The sequence below is a fragment of the Lagopus leucura genome, unplaced genomic scaffold (genome assembly GCF_019238085.1).
Source record: "Lagopus leucura isolate 7727_CA_CO unplaced genomic scaffold, USGS_WTPT01 Super-Scaffold_1, whole genome shotgun sequence".
NCBI lineage: Eukaryota > Metazoa > Chordata > Aves > Galliformes > Phasianidae > Lagopus > Lagopus leucura.
This window is the reverse complement of record NW_024962250.1, coordinates 1,250,383-1,267,052: the sequence shown is the minus strand read 5'-3', so window position 1 is coordinate 1,267,052 and position 16,670 is coordinate 1,250,383. Positions and strand designations below refer to the sequence as shown.

General features: G+C 36.0%; 1 protein-coding gene across 1 annotated transcript in view; it reads left to right on the top strand.

Moving 5' to 3' along the window:
* The window catches only part of SHANK2 (SH3 and multiple ankyrin repeat domains 2), a 344,135-nt gene that overhangs the window by 104,212 nt on the left and 223,253 nt on the right, over positions 1-16,670 (top strand). The window contains exon 12 of the mRNA XM_042868615.1: positions 2,754-2,804. Coding sequence (XP_042724549.1) covers positions 2,754-2,804 — 51 coding nt within the window. The remainder of the gene's footprint in view (positions 1-2,753; positions 2,805-16,670) is intronic.

Sequence of the window (16,670 nt, the reverse complement as noted above, 5' to 3'; positions counted from 1 at the left end):
AATGTTTATGCAAATTTCACTGAGAATTTGTCCAGAGTGATTTATATAAAGTTACAGAAATCATACATGCCTCTACTGTTCACATTAAATAAGTAATTAGGGCTTCTTAGCAGACCTTTCATTTCTGACTGTGATTTAAAAATGAGTTTGATTTCTGATCTCGGTGTTTTATTGTGTGTTCTCCTAAACATAATGAAATCTCCTAAAATAATGAAATAATTGTTATGGATCATAATTTAAGATAAATTCCATTGAAGCTTCCTATTGAACATAAAGACGGTGTCAGCAACAACTTCTATAAAACACTTTTACAGTGAAGGTAAAACATTAAATTTGTTTTTGTGCTTGACTACTGCATTGCCAGTCAGATAAAGAAGGAAAATAAACTATGAATTATAGTCAGTGCTAAAGCAAACAAAGGCTTATAATATAGAAGTCAATTTTTCTCTGCTAAGTGCCAAAGGATCTGCCTCCATGGACATGAAGGGAGAATCTGCTTGACCGTAAAGGAGAAATGGTCATGGGTCTGTGCTTTTGCTGTCATTCCAGAAGTGGCTGATTGGCAGCTTAAGCTACACCAAGCACCCACAGCCAGGAGTGGGGCTGCAAGGATCTGGGCGGCTCCTGCAAGCTCCAGGCTTCCGTTGTGTAGGAGTTGGGAGTTCAGAGAAGGCTGTGAATGATCCACATTCTTAACTGCTTTCCCTTGATTTACATTTGATTCTGAACTGCTTAACCACTGGTGGATTATTTCAATTTTCCTGGTGAATAATGCATAAGGGTATATAAGTGGAAGTTCCCTGGCTGAGTGGGCTGCAGATGAAAAGTGTCAGCTCCTTTGCAGCATTAATGTGTGACTTGTTTTTTCCTCAGGTTAAAGCTGTAGAGAACCTAGACAAACTTTTTTTTTGACAACTCCTACAAATGCCAAAATATTGCCGATGTTTGCTTTTTCTCTTCTTTCTCATTTGAATACCTGTTATTACAGTGAAAAACTCAGTTGCCAGTTTTCCATTATGAATTTCTTTTCCTCAGGACTGCCCTTCAAAATTTCAGTCCTACATTGTTGTACCTGCTGCTTAAGCTTTCTGAAAGCTGACAGGAACGAGAATGTCTTTGTTTCTCTGCCTTTAAGGTTAATTTGTTTTACTGGCTTGGACAAATTTCATCTGCTCCTTTCTTGCACTTCCTTATTCGTCAGTATGTTCCCTCAAAGGATTACTGGGGTATCTATCCCACCAGCAACCCTGAGGCACAGATACAAGTATGTTTTTTGTTTTTTTGTTTTTTTTTTGCATAAATGTGGAATATTTGACATAGGTGTATGTGAAGACAACAAATTCTATAGTAATTGATGCAACACTTACTGTCACCCGTGGTGCACTTGTAGGCAAATGTCTACACATTTTCCCTTACTGGTTGGATGTTTTTAATGTACACTTGTGTCAGCCCTGTCATAGGCAGAAAAGATTGGAACTTGGTTAGTGTCTAGCAGTTCTACCTTCTAGAATGTCAGAAAATTAAAGCACTGCTACTGTTCTTGTTTGCTTGTGGTTAGGCTTAAATTTACGGATGTTTATTTGTGATCATAATTTGTTCTCTAAAATGTCAAAACTCTGCAACTTACACTAAACCATTCTAAGCCATTCTAAACCAAATGTTTAATCAGAGTAGACAAGTATGTAATTTGAAGGCTTCCAAGGAGGTGTGATGTATCAATTATCTTGGAAAACGATGTTTGATGTGATTCCTTCATAGTGAGTGGGATTGAAGGAAAAAAAAAAAACACCCTTAAAACGTGAGATCATGCTACTGAAACAAACAGGCCTATAAAATACAACTCTTCAAAACTTCCAAATATTATTTGAATTTAGGCATCCAGACATGATAAACACATTCTAAAGTGTAAAATTTTGAGCTAAACTTAGCCTTATTGGAAAGGCTGAAAACTTGCTTAATCATAGAAGTGATACAGTAAACATGACAGAATTGTGCAAATGTTTGAAGAACAGTTCTGTTTTAGTAGTGATGACAATAGAATCTGAAAGTATTTGGAAACAGTCCTAAGAGTATTTTGTAAACTTGTTTAGGATTTGATGTAGAAATGCTGAAATTGGTAGTGAAAGGTTTGGCAAAAATTTATGTTACTTTTTTAAATCATATGAGTTCTCAAGATGTAATCAAAGAATAGAGTCAAAAGAGGGAAAAGGGTGAAAAGAGGGGATTGAAGTTTGGAATAATTACAAATCACTCTATAAAAGCCATATATGATCTCTTTGTGATGGGAGAGCTATGATTCTGAGACCATGGGGTCTGACGTGATGGTGCAGTAGTAGAGCCTTGTCCACAGCTGTGAAAAGTAGTTCCTGCCTTTTACATGTGGAACTCAGTACATTGCAGGTGAAGCAGGTTTTCTCATTGTTCTAGTCTTCTAAACCTTGTATCGCCATCCTTCTGCTGTCCTTAATTACTTTCAACAATCTTCATTACCTTCCATTACCTCATTTATCATTACGTCACTTTTATCACCTCATTTCATGCACAAAGTGACAAGGACAGAGGAGCGGAAGAAATGCAAACTCAGTTCTGCACCTCCTCTAACTGTTTATTTTGTCCATCTTTTGATTTTTTTTTCAAATCATGTCATAAGAACTTCACTTACATAATCTTTTACTTTCTAATTTTTTCCCCCTAAAATCTAATTCTGACGCCTAATTTTTTGATGTTGCCTTCATTCCTTCCCCTTCTGAAAGGATCCTGCTTCTCATATCCAAGTAGAAGTCCCCGGAATCTGTTGCTATCAGGTAAGGGTTAAACCACAGTAATTTTTCTGTTTGGGGATAATGGTAGAAGCATTTGATTAATTTTTTTTTTTTTTTTTTTCTCTTTTACTGAAAGTGAAGGAAAGCTAACAAAACACAAATGTATTTTAGGAGCTTAGCTGATCACAGGGAAATGCTTCACAAATCAGTATCCTGTTATCTTGAGCCTGTTTATGTTGCCAGTAGATGGGTGGAATTGAGAGAGAGTATTTGTAAGTGATACTGAACATTTATATTTAAAAAAAAAAGTAATGCAAATTCTGCCTGATCTCACAGACTTGTTGAAATGGCCTTTCAGCCTGAAATCTGTATGTAGGAGTATACTCTATGTAATTCACTCTACCTTTATTCCTAGAAAAGCCAGTAAACATGTAGCAGAAAAAGGGCAGCACTTAGTTTGCAAATTTCTGCTTAACATGTAAATACTATATGGTATTCACCAAATTATCAATTAATAAACTAATAAGTCACAACAATATGTCTCTTGGAAGAGATTCTACTGGACAGTAGATTGTTTTAAACACAGAAGATTGTTTCAAATTTCAGAACTGCAGATTGAATTGTACAAGAAATAGGGAAGGGCTCCTTGCATAATTCTCAGTTTGTCTCCTATTCGCTACAGAGTGAATGAAATGTTTGATGTGTTTTGCGTTGTTTTGTTTTTGCATGAAAACCTTAAAGAATATTGTTTGATTTTGATATTTTTGATGGGCAATAGGATACTAATTATGTGTAAATATTTTCATAAATATAGATAGGTTTGTATTGTCATTTTGTTTGTTTTTCTTATAGGTTTCTTCTAAGAAAATGTTTTTAATTCTATCTATACTGGTATTTTACTTTGTTTTAATGTACTGATGTTTTAATGTGATTCGCAATTCAGTTGTTAATAAGAGGACTCCAAATTTCATCTGACAGTGTTGGCTGGACCATTTTCAATGTATTAAAGGAATAGCTGCTTAATTCAAAGCCACTGAAAATTGGGCATAAAGGTTCTAATATCCTAATTCTGGAATCTCAGCCAACAATATTGGTGTGACACGGAAGTCTATGAGGTACCTGGATGATTATTGCAGTTCCAAAAATTCTGTGAAGTAGAGGAATGCTTCTACCAGATATGAACTCAAAATTACCAAGTTTATTAATGTAACATTTTAATCAATAGCAATTTGGCCGACCAAAGCTTACATAGTTTCCTTCTAGTTTGTCTACAGCGTATTTGTCTGTGGACACACGCAGCTGAGTATGTGCATATCCTGTTTTTCAAAGTGGAGAGAGTAACAGAAGCCATTTTAGTGTGAGAAAGTTCTCAACGTTTTGAAATAAAATGCTTCAAATATTTTAGCAAACAAAGTATCTTAGGTTTTTCAGTGTCCTGTCTATTAATAATCAAAAGTATAAGCTGATTATCATCTTAGGTGAACTTTGACTGTACTCTTGTGTCATTTATCTCTTGATCTCTCTCTGTGGATCTCTATTTTGATAATGGACGTGACTAATAGTTGATGCTGGGTCAAAGGAATGTATTCAGAATTTAAATGTGTTGCAGCAACAAAAAAAGCCACGGTCATGGTTTCCAAAATAAATCATGTATGTAGCCTTTTTTACTGTAGTAGAATTTGTCTTCTGTATTATGAAGAAGATTTGTCCATCAAAGTCTTGGTGAGAGGCATTCAATAAAAATATATTTAATTATGATCTTTTATTTTTTTTTCCTCAAAGGAGAAAAAAGATACTCAGTGAATTAGTTTCACATTGCTACAAGAAGTAGCTGGTATCTAGATTGACATTTATGAAAACTGCCCCTCTTTGGTAATACTGATGCAGTTGACAGCTTGGAGTTTTACTGAACAATTTAGCCTAAATTAGAGATGCTTAGATACTTCATTTATTTTGGGTGAGAGTTCAGTATCAGGGAAGCCAAAGCTTTTATGAAAATATTTGATGATCCTCTGTAGAATGGGTTGAGCTGGAAGGGGTAATTAAAGGCCATCTAGTCCAGCTCCACTGCAAAGAACAGGGACATCTAGAGCTGGATGAAGTTACTTAGAGTCTCGTGGAGCCTGATCTTGAATGTCTTCAAGAAGACATCTCTGGGCAATGTGTTCTAGTACCTCTCCATCTTCCTTATATGGAACATCTTCCTTATACCCAGTCTTACCCAGTCTAAATCTCCCTTCCTTTAGCTTAAAACTATTTTCCCTTATTCTGTCAAAATCCTTTCAAAATGTATATCAAGTTAGTCTCATTGAAGTGATGATGCGCTGTGCTGTAACATTAATGTTCTAAGACTCTTCTCCTGAGCCTTAGCTAAAATATAGAAAATTTTCAATGCGGTTACACTGGGTTGCTATTCTTGATTTCAAGCTATAATGAAGGAACTTCAGAGGGTTTTTTCCAATTATTTTTTATTTTTATTTAAACTGTGGTATAACTTGGATTACAGGTTGTCAGAAGCAAGTTGTGCTACATTTTCTTCCATGGTTACAGCCTTTGTAATGAAGTGTATAGGTGTACCATGTACTGTTTTTATTAGAAGTTGGAAATTATCTCAAACTGCTTAGTTTTATGACATTTTTTTTCTTGTCAGAATCTGCCATGACAATTGCTTAACAAAAAAAAATTCATACCTTTTAGGTTCTTAATTCTGCTCTGTCTTTACCTGATAAAATATTCGTAAATACACAGTATAGGGTGACTGTCTTACATCTGTAGAAGGGGCACTGAGAGTTGATGTAATTCTGAAACCAACAAGTATGCAACTGAAGAGAAACTTACACAAAGTATTTTTTAGGAGGGATAGTTCTGAAAAATGCCCCACTGGGTTGCAAAACTGATGAGCAAAACTGCCAGTCCTGCTTCCTCTAATTCATGCCTCCTCAGTATTTTTGGACTTGTTCAGAGTCAATTGTCAAGCCATTCCCTAAGCCTGGCAACCTCCCAGAGCAGCGCCGCTTTCATCAGCATGTTCTGGTCCAGGGGGCATAGTTAGAGCAAAAGTGTGCCTGACCTGTGCCCATCATCCAGGCATCCCTGTGTGATGGTAGGAAAAGCCTATGAGGGAAATCTGGGTCAACAAGTGCTGCTATAATGCAGCCCCAAAACCAAGGAACTCAAAACTTGCCTAAAGTCGATTTTGTACAGTTCTTTTCAATGTATCTCTCAGGACAAAATTCTTAATACATTAAATAAGAAAGATGAGCCTTTCAGATGCTAAGGAAGGCATGGTTTCATAACTAATCATTTGAGCAATTTGGAACGCTAGATAATCACAAATCATATTCAGTTATTGAAAGCAAATGACAACTTTCCAGTAACAGCTTCAAAGCTGTTTGCTGCCTTCTGTATTTTCAGAGGCTTCTCACCATGTAGAAGGAGGGTTACACCAGGACACATCTTTTGATATCATCTGACATTATGCAGTGCACCCATCACATTGCATCATCATTGAAATAAACACTGTTCTGATCATGTCTTTTCCTTCCATTAAAGCTTAATAACAAAAAATGAAATTTCACTTGAGACCAAATGAATTCCTACTAGTTTGGTTTTTTTTTTTTTACTATGTTTGGTTTTAAATGCTAGATTAAGTTAAGTTGGAAGAATATCATCTTCGCTGAAATCAGCAGTTCTAATGAACAGGTATGAAGGTTCAAGGCTTTACCCTTTATAACTTCTAGATGTTTAATTTTTCAAAATTTAACTGGAGAAATCGGATGTGCTGAAGATCTGGTATAGCACAGCAGCTAGATGAATGTTATTTTTCCAGCTTGCTCTCCTCCTGAAGCACTTTGTGGGGTTGTTTTCAGTATTTCCAGACACGCCTGGGAGATTTTTTTCTTCACAATTCTGATGCCCATCATTGTCAAAATTTAAATCAGTAATATATTGATGCAATGAAAAGACATGATTGGGATTACCAAATTAAAGGAAAAGAAAACAAATATCAGAATCCTTCTTTCTTGATTGTCCTTTTATGCCTGAATAGTGGCAGAGTTCAGGTCAGCACCCAAGTACTCACATGTTAACAGTAAGTTATACTATTCAAGGTCTGCCTGTATGCCTTTTTTTGCCACAGTTTTGGTGGTGTGCTTTTTTACTTTGCGTACTTCTCTCTCATTGCATTTGCTTTTGTGTAATATCTGTAGGGAGCTTCAGCACTGACTTGCACAGTAAAATAGCACGAGTAAATTATTTAAAATAGGTATAGTCACTTCAGTGTGATTTAATAATTAAGAAACCCTTTTAAGAAAAAGGCAGCTCCACAGAGACGTCTGGTTAAGTACTGCAAACTCTCATTTGCAAACTAGTAGCTCCGACCAGCAGCCCCGAAGTTTCTGGATTAGTATGCAGTTGTCAGCTGTGACAGCAACAGGGAGAGCTTCTCAAGCTGCCTGTAGTCCCTGGTGTTTATGTTAACCATTTCATGAATGCTGCATTTGACCCTGTAGACTGAGATACGGGAATCTTTAGTGTCAACAAACTTTAGGAGTCTATCTCTTTTTGTTTTATAGCAGTAGTTTTTTTTTTAAGTAAAATGAAGTCCCTTTTGAGGCAATTTTCTGGGAATGAAATGTTCGAAAATGAATAAAATATTTCAGGTATGATCTTTTCATGATTTTAAGGGACTGTACTTCCCAACCCTCTTATCGTGATGTTTGAGTGTATGAAGATGCAAACTGACTATCCTTTTTTGCTTTCTAATTATTTTGCAAGTTCAGGACTAAATTATCATTACAAGTTCAGATAGTTAAACATTACCTGTCTTGCTCTTTCATTCTTCTCTTTTACGGAATTGTTGTCATATGCATTTGCGTTATCAAACTTGAATCTGTCATTTTAAGTAAACAATATTTTATTAACAGATTGCTCTGTGTATGTGCAAATTGAAGTGCTAGTGGTTTGATTTCCACATATTTAACTATAAATACTTGTGAAGCCCAGTGTAAACTGAAATGTTAGCATTAAGTTTCGTTTAGGAAATTATCCAGAGAAAGATATTGCCTAAGGATATAAAAATATTTTATTTCCCTGAGAAAACAGAGTGGTTGTGATAGAACAGAAAAATTATCTAATGAAAGCTTTCCATAGATGCATACTTCTGGACAGAATTAGAATAGTCAAGCCACACTGCATAAAAGTGTTGAATTTTCTGGGATATGTTTTTGAAATAAGTTTTCTTAGTGTAGATCTAAATCTTCCCCCCCCCCCCCCCCCCCAAAAAAAAAAAAGCAGGTATTTTTCTGTAGGGTACAATTTAATTAATTTTTTTTCAATCATCCCAGAATACTGTGAATGAAACATATTTGTTAAGTCAAGAAAGCTTTTAAACACCTGTGAGGAAAATTGTAGTCCTTTTGAATGCTGACTATGATTTCTCTAAGTTATCATCAGTACAAGTAATGATTTTATGTGTAGCAATATAATTATAAATCTAAGCAATAAGTCAAAGTTATGTTATAAATTTAATCACCTTTTTTCATCTTCTCACTTTGAAATGGGAAAATCATTTAAATACTGATGTTTGAAATATAACCATATCCAATTCTGAAAGTGCCCCTAGCGTCACCTAGTAGCCAGCCAAATACAGTTATTGACTCATGACCCACTGTGGTGTCTAGGAATTTGGCTGCGTGAAATGCATTGTGACCCACTGTAAACCTTCTAATGAACTATCTCCCTCTAGCCTGCACACGGAAGAGCTGCAGGACTGTTTTTCTCTTGCTCTTCCCCTTTCTCAGTCTTCCCCCTTGAGATTTTTCTATGAGACAGCAACTTTTAACAGCCCTGATCCTTCCCCTATGGGTGCACCATGCAACCATTCCAAGTGTACCTACAGGATGTTGGTAAACATAATAATTTTATTGACTACGGTTGAAAACTACATGAATAGGGTCTGAAAAATGCTGAATCTTTATATATACTGGATGCCTGATGATTTATATATGAATTTTTTTTTTTTTTTTTTTTTTTTTTTTTTTTTTTTTTAGCTCCTTGTATGCCTGTCTCCCACTGAGGCATATATTTTAGAATTCAGTGAAATGGACATAGAAAATATGCGTTGTGGTAAATCCACCATCCATTAGCATCAGCATCTGTGATCACTTTCCACTATCTAGTGCACAGGCAAGCTGGCATACCCTGAAAATGAATAGAGACTTCTTAAGTGGAGTACTGTGAGTAAAGGATGGCTTAAATCCAATGTAATGCTTGCCTTGCTCCTGACTGTTCAAAAATCCTCAAAACAATCTTCAAAAATTGTTTTAATGTCCTTTCTAGCTTATTATGAACATCAATTTTTAATGTCTGTTGTTTAGTAATTAGTAAGATCCTTACTAATGCTTAATAAAAGTTTGAATGGAAACAAAAACTGTTTTCTACGCCTCTCATACCTTTATTTTCCTTGCAACCTTGAGGATCTCAGGGTCTTAGTTCTCCAGATCATGTTTGAAATCCCAGTAGTTGTGCATGGCCTAAATGAATGCATGCAAAAACTGATGCTTTCAATCATCCTGCTTATGGAATAGAAAAACTAAGATTGTGGTCTTGCCACATGATTAGCATTCTTGTATTCTCCTAAATTCTGTGTCTTTCTAGCCTCTAATTTATTTCCATGGAAAATACAACAGATACAAAGAGCACAATAACATAATTTAATAGAGCAATTTTTCAGCTACAAAGCACTATTTTTTTTGGCATAGTCACCAGCATCATCTTTGTGTTTTCACCAGTGGACAAGAGCCTGCAGGGCATGTTGACAGAAGTGTGCACTAGTGGAAGGGGCGCACTGTTTTAGAGCTGTTGTGATGGTGATGTTGCTAGAAAAATGCTACTCATGCAGTCTATTCCTCATCAGATCAAACAGATAAAAGTCAGAAGATTCCAGATCTGGACTACATGGTGCATGTGGTAGGACAGTCCAGCTAAGAAAGGAAATGTTATTTGTGGTTTTCAGACTGGTATGGGGCTTGGTGTTACTGTCTTTTAAAGAGCAAGGTTGTGTTGCTCTGAGAATTCAAGCCTTTAGCTTACATGTTGTTGTGATGTAGCAGTCAGAGTTCATAATCTGTCAGGGTTCCATGAAATCCAGGAGGATCGCCCCTTTCCTCCAAAAACGTCTCCACAAAAGAGACTGCACCTCATTTTACTCACTGAATGCTGTCTCTTGAACTTATTCTTTGGTGGAGAATTCACACATCACCTCTTCATGGACTGCTGTTTTGATTTTGGTTCATAGTAGTCACACCTCTCATCGCCGGTAACGATGCAAACTGTCACCTTCAGCCTCATATTGGCTCAGTAGGCCCTGACAAACTTGTGTATGGTGTTCTTTCTATTCCTGTGTGGTTGCATTCGAAGGACCCTGGTGCAAACTCTGCGATGTTCCAGCTGTGCCATCATGGTCTTCATCTCTGGATACAGTTTCCTGCTCATAGTCCACCAATTTCTGCATATGGGTTCATTGAGATGTTCCTCATTTTGTGGTATGATAGCTGTGAGTGGCCATCCAGAAGGAAGCTTGTCTTTCATGTTGCCGTCACTACTGCTGAAATACACCACCTGCTGTATTACTGTGCTCACGTCCATTGGTTGTTCTCCATAAACATTCAGTGAATGTCAGTAGGTGCCATTTTTCCTTACGGAGGAATACAGTGCCCTTTACTTCACCTTTACTTCATTCTCACCTTCATATTAGACACCATTTTGTCAGACTGTCCCTCTGCTGTTATCTGTCACACAGTGACAAAATGTAGAGCAGCATTGATGGGAGTGTTCATGCTATACTGCCATATCACCAACATCTTTCTCTGATGTGGGCCAACAGAATAACACAGGAGGCGTTACTTTTGGAGCTGCCCTCCTAGTAGCAAACTAGATGTGTCTTAGTTTGCTATTTAATTTTTTTAAATTGCTGTTTTTTGAGAAGTTACTGAAGTCAAAGTACTTTGCAATTGTGAGAAGCCACAAATTCATTGCATATGTTGCAAATTCAGCCACACTCATTGCATTTGTACTCCAATTTACTCAGAAATACCTGTCTGTGATTACTACCATAAGTACTAAATTTCTGCTTTCTTCATTACTCCTTTCTCCTTTTTCATATTTTTTTCATAGGGTTGAAACTGTTCCCTGAATTTTCTCTCTTATTTATCCTTATGTTCCTGTTTAATAACTTCAGCCATCTTTCACAGTCTCCTTACTGAAGTTCATTCATTGCTGGAGCTGTGATGTGGTTTTCTGCCTGCCAGTTTTCTAAAGTGCTCATTCTGATGTTATTTTTTTTGTTGTTAAGTGATTATGGGATCAATTCATTACTGCTAATCCAATCTCTTTATCCTTTTTTTTTTTTTTCCACCCTCTTTTCTCTCTCCTATTTTATGCATACTTTTTCTTTACAGTGTTCCTTATAGTGAAGAACTGTTGCTTATTGGTAGTCTTTCTTCTTTTGTCACTGATTCTAAGCATCACTGATAGTAGGAAGGTTCTGAAAATGAAGACTATTGGTAGATGTGAAGTAATAATGTAAAATCAAAAAATTACCACCAGCTACAGAACATCAGTCAGGAGATAGCTCAATTTTCCCCCTTTTTTTCCTGTAGAGTGGCAGAATAGACAAAGTTCAATTGCCTTCACAGCCAAAGTTTTTCATGGCAAGAGGATTCATAGCAACAATAGGGCTGACAGTTCAGACTTACAAGAAGCACAGATAACAGTTAAAGTTTTTGGTAAGGCTTAAATAGTAAGATCCTTTAAAATAAGATTCTCACTTACACAGATGAGAAAAAATAATTTGTTTTATTTATGATCTTATTTACCCCTAGCAACAGATAATTTTCAGATAATTTGTCAATTAATGACCAGGGTTTCTCATTTAATGTGTTCTAAAAAATCTGAACAAACTGCAACTGCTGTGTGTTCTTGATCATGTAATCTGAAAAAATAACTATGTAAAAGTCTGTCTATTGTTTTACACAATGCAGTGTTAAAAATAAATTACTAGTTAATATTTTGAACCTCACTCACTGAAATATTGACAACATTTGAATAATGAATAGAAGACTCATTGAGTTGTTCTGCTGCAGTTTGGCTCTGGAGAGTAAACTTCACAGAGATTTCTGTCTGTGGTTGTGAAGGTTTTCACTTTTAGTCTGCAGACTGTTCCACTTGTTTGATGGATCAAAGAAGCAAAATGTTTTTCGCTATGTATTTTACTACAATATATGACAACACTAGAGGTAGGGATAAACTGCTCTGCTCCTTAAAGCTTTCTGATCAAAATGTGGCTTGTGAGCATAGCTGTGGAGAGCTATCTTGCAGCTTTTCTGGCTGGAAGGTGCCAGGGCCACATCCTGTTTGCTCCTTCCAGTTATGTGCTCAAAGAAATCTACAGACTCTGATTGTTCATTGGAATGGGAGAGGGAGAGAAGTAAAGTTGTCTACACCTTTTTTTCTGTTACTTCTGAATACGTTTTGTGCTTTTCTACTGTTCTATTCTTCTAGTTATTTTACTGTTTCTGTAGCTCTGGAGTGGCCCTCAATTTCATATCAATCAAACATTTCTTTATTTCTTGATTGACATTTTATTTCCACCATAGTTTGTACACCACTCCTATTGGAACTAGAATTTAAGCAGTTGTTTCAGCAGTTTTCTGTTTATTCATTAACAAGCTGTGGAGTAAAACAAAAAATTTTTCTAAGTTAAGCAAGTATCAAAACCCAGCGACTGTGAATGGTTTAAGATCTTGCTCGGAATTTTCACCTATTGTAACCTTTCCTACATAAATTCAAATCACTAATTAGTCATTCCCAGGTCCTGATTATTCACTATATTTCTATTCCTTGCTATCTGTTTGATATTTGTGGTCTGGTATTCAGAAAGTGTTATTTCAGGTAAGGAGTTGCTTAGAGTTGCTTTATACTTCCATGTAATGTACAGTCTCCAAATCTGTGTTACTTGGTAATATGTTATATTCTGTATATATACAGAATACCCTTTCAAGAGTTGTTGAATTGTTATTCTTAAGTATCTTAAATCTAATCCGTTTCCATTTTCTCCGCTGAAAATCTCTTTCAAATTATATGTCAGATTTGTGCGGAATCACTGGATTTTTCTCTGTATTTTCTTTCTATCTTCTAGTCCTTCCATTGCCATTCATACTTTTTTTGACCTGACTTTTTTTGACTGACCTTAAAGGCACCTATGTGTCCTATTTATTTTTCCTTTATCTTTGCTGCTAGTAATTCTTTTGATGTTGCTTGCAGCTTCCCAGCATAAAGGAAAGACGGTCGTACCAAGGGGAACTTATGTTGTATCACTTCTAAACTTCTTGCAAACTGTAGACCAGTAGAAAGACTTAATGGAAATTTTACTTTTGCAGTGATTCCATAAGATTTTCTCCAAATTCATGGATTACCATTTATTCTTGGTTTGTTCTCCTACCCTTCCACTGATAATCATTGTTCAGCTGAGGAAGCAGTCTTAGGTTTCTGGATTCCTTTTCTGACCACAGCTGGAAACATGGAATGGGGATGTGAATACTTTTTGGATGTGTTTTGCCTTGTCTGTTGTGATGGAGGCTTCCTATGGGCTGTGGTTCTCTGTAGGTTGATCGGAAGCAGAGAAATCACCTAGGGGCTGCTTGCAGAACTAATGCACCACAAGTTTCTGGTGGGATAGCATCCAGAGTCCACTGGTCAAGCTGAGTGCTGGTCTTTCAGATTTCTATTAGAAACATTATTAAACAAAGAGATGCTGTAACTCATTTGAATTCATTTTTTCAGCTGAAGCTTTCTAATGTAATATGTGTTCTATATTACCATGTCTGTTCTTATTCTTTATTTTTACTTTGATTCATTTTTTTGTTATTTTTGTTTTATTTTGCTTGTAAAGACGTGCTTATTATTCATAATTTTCATACCTGAGAAGTATACAAGTACAGTCATCATTAACTTGGTTTAGATGATGTTTCTATAGAGGAGGACAGGCTGGATAGTGGGTGTTTATTGGCAAATTATGCTTCCTGTAATGAAAGTGTTTGTGGATGCATATAGTAACTTCACATATACACAGGTAATACTAGCATCAGAAATTATTTCTTTGCTAACCACACAGTCTGAAATTATTCTGAAACATCAAAAACCTACCTGAAATGCTGCTATGGCTTAGTAGAGGATAACATACACAATTTGCTCATTTGTACAATTTCTCTCCTTTTTCAGATCCTGTTCTTTTTTAGGGATGTGCAGTGCCTTTTCCTACTAGCTTTATTTATACCACTCCTTGTCCGGAAGAAAGCAGAGTTATTTTGGAACTTGAACATGGAATTCATATTTTATTGTAGTACTCATGATGTCCGGGGGTGTGACTGCCAAATAATATCCAGAATGCTTCTATTTTCACAGTAATATCTTGGATGTCAGCCACACATTTTTCCACTGAATTAATGAATATCATGAGGCTACATCTACTACTGCTGTCAGAAATGTTAGGAGTAGCAATATTTCTGAAACAGTATGCACAGAAGATTACTTTTTGGTAATGGGCTTTAAGCTTGCATCATGTTTGTTTTTTTAGTTAGTCTTACCTGTATAAACAAGAGTACTTTTTCATATTCTCGTTACAGAAAATCTCCTAAGGTCAGCTATTGGTGCACCAATGTAAAACTTAACCTCCAGTCCAAATGAAGAAACAGGATACAATAGCAAAGAAAAAAAAGCCCACAAAAACCAATAACCTTACCTCCACATTTTCAAATATTTTAAAATACAAGTGATATTGTCTTGAACAAGAAGTAGGCGTAGTATTATTGGTAATATTACTTCAAATGTTAATCTCAAAAGTGCTCCAGTGAGCAAGCCTGCAGTTCTCAACGGGATTAACCACTGAAAATGCTACGAATGCTACAAACACCTACATATTTGTTGTACAAAGGCAACCCCCTGCTATAGCAGATACATTATTATTATTATTTTTAATCCTTTCTTATTTAGACCGGCATGATTCATTAACAGTTATTTTTGGAACAGAGAAATGTAGGCTACTAATGTAATTTTAAATGCTGTTATTTTAAGGAATAAGTCAGCTATGTTTTAGTTTCTTCTTAAGACAAAATGTCTAAAAGGGACTAAGGATAGTGAGACAGTTATCAGCTTAAATTATTGGGCTTTATTTTTTTCAAAGATCCTGCTTGATGGCATAACTTCAGAGCTTCTTTTCTTCTATTTAGAACGTATATTTTGAGGGATGAGTTGTTGCATGCCATAAGTACTGTCTAAGTATAGAAAAGACAAAGACAAAAGAAAGGTTGCAGTGGGAGACTGTACACAGGTAACAAAAATGTGTATCCTCTCACTAGCTAAAAAAAATTTCCTCTTGTAGTGCTTGTAGTGCTAGGTCTACTTTGAAACTGAGTTGGTGACAAAAATGGCTAGTTGTTCCAGATTCTTGAAAGGGACAGCTCTTAAGAGTCTGTTGTGACAGGATAAGGGAAAATAGTTTCAAATTAAAAGAGGGAGATTTTGGCTGGATAAAGATGCAGAGTATAAATTTGGCATTTGCCCTACAGTAACTTAGGAGTGACTATATGTCTAAGAAACACTTGAACTGGAGATGGGCTATCAAGTTGGTCTTCAATACCATCCCTATTTACCTAGTGTTATCATCTAGATTGTATGTATTATTTGTATATATAATAATGTAAAATATTGTCAGAAAAGGGTGGATGTGTTTCATGTCTGATAATCTGGAGGAATAGTGCCAAAAGTTATGAAGCCTGGAGAATCAGGCCCAACTGACTGATGCAAACAATAGTACAAATAGGTTTATCCAGCCCACCCTGCTCCAGCAAGTACCTTTGTCTGTAAAAATTGTATTAGGGTAACACACAGGACTGTGGAATGCTGTCTGACCACTTTGGCAGTTAAATATTTTGCAATTTTTTTCAGATGGAGGATTTTTTCCTCATTGGTTGCAATAGACATTTTCAGTTATGGAAATGATGTTATTCTAAATAAAACTGACAAGATCCACCAACACTTTTGGAAGCACAGATGCTTTGTCCCACTATTTACTAAAGAGGTTCACACTTAGATTAAAGCAGTGAAATCAAATCACTGAATAAATCCTGGAACAACATAATGATTTAAGGAATTTGTTGAGAGCTTTTGGTAGGAGGAAAGTTACACAAAGGCAAAATTAGACTGTTTTCTGTACAACACCAGAACACAAAAGCAGTATGCAATCCAGTATTGGTTCATTTGTTTTTCTAAGTGTATTGTGCAGTTTCATTTGTCTTTTTTCTTCTTTGCGACATGAGACAGCAGCCCACAAATTTGTGTACTGCATCCAAGGTCTATCTGCATCAGCTGTGAAAAGAAGCATCAGGCATCTTTCTTTTTAGGAGCTACCAGCTATGAAGTTCTCCTCTGTCTAAATGATACTGATTTTTTTTTTTTTTTTTTTTTTTTTCCTGCTTGAACTATATGAATTGGGAAATGCACAGCCCCTGATGTTAAATTATAATTTGCCAACTCAGTGTATAATGCAAAGAATGAACTTAGTTTCTCGTGTAATTCAATGAGTCTGAGTGGTGCTGCATCAGAACTAGATTTCTCAGTGTATTAGCAGAGAAAATTGCACCATCCTTTCCTCAGCTTGTTTAAAGGAGTGTAGGAATATGTATGGCTAAATAACATAAGTCTTTCTGTCCAGATGCCATAAGGGTCATTGATCTCTTGTTTTGATGACATATTTAAGTAGCTGGTAACTGATAATCCACTTCTGTGTAAGAGTGAACAATTTTGGTGCAGTAGAATGAACCAATTCTAATTGGTACCGAAAACAGAATT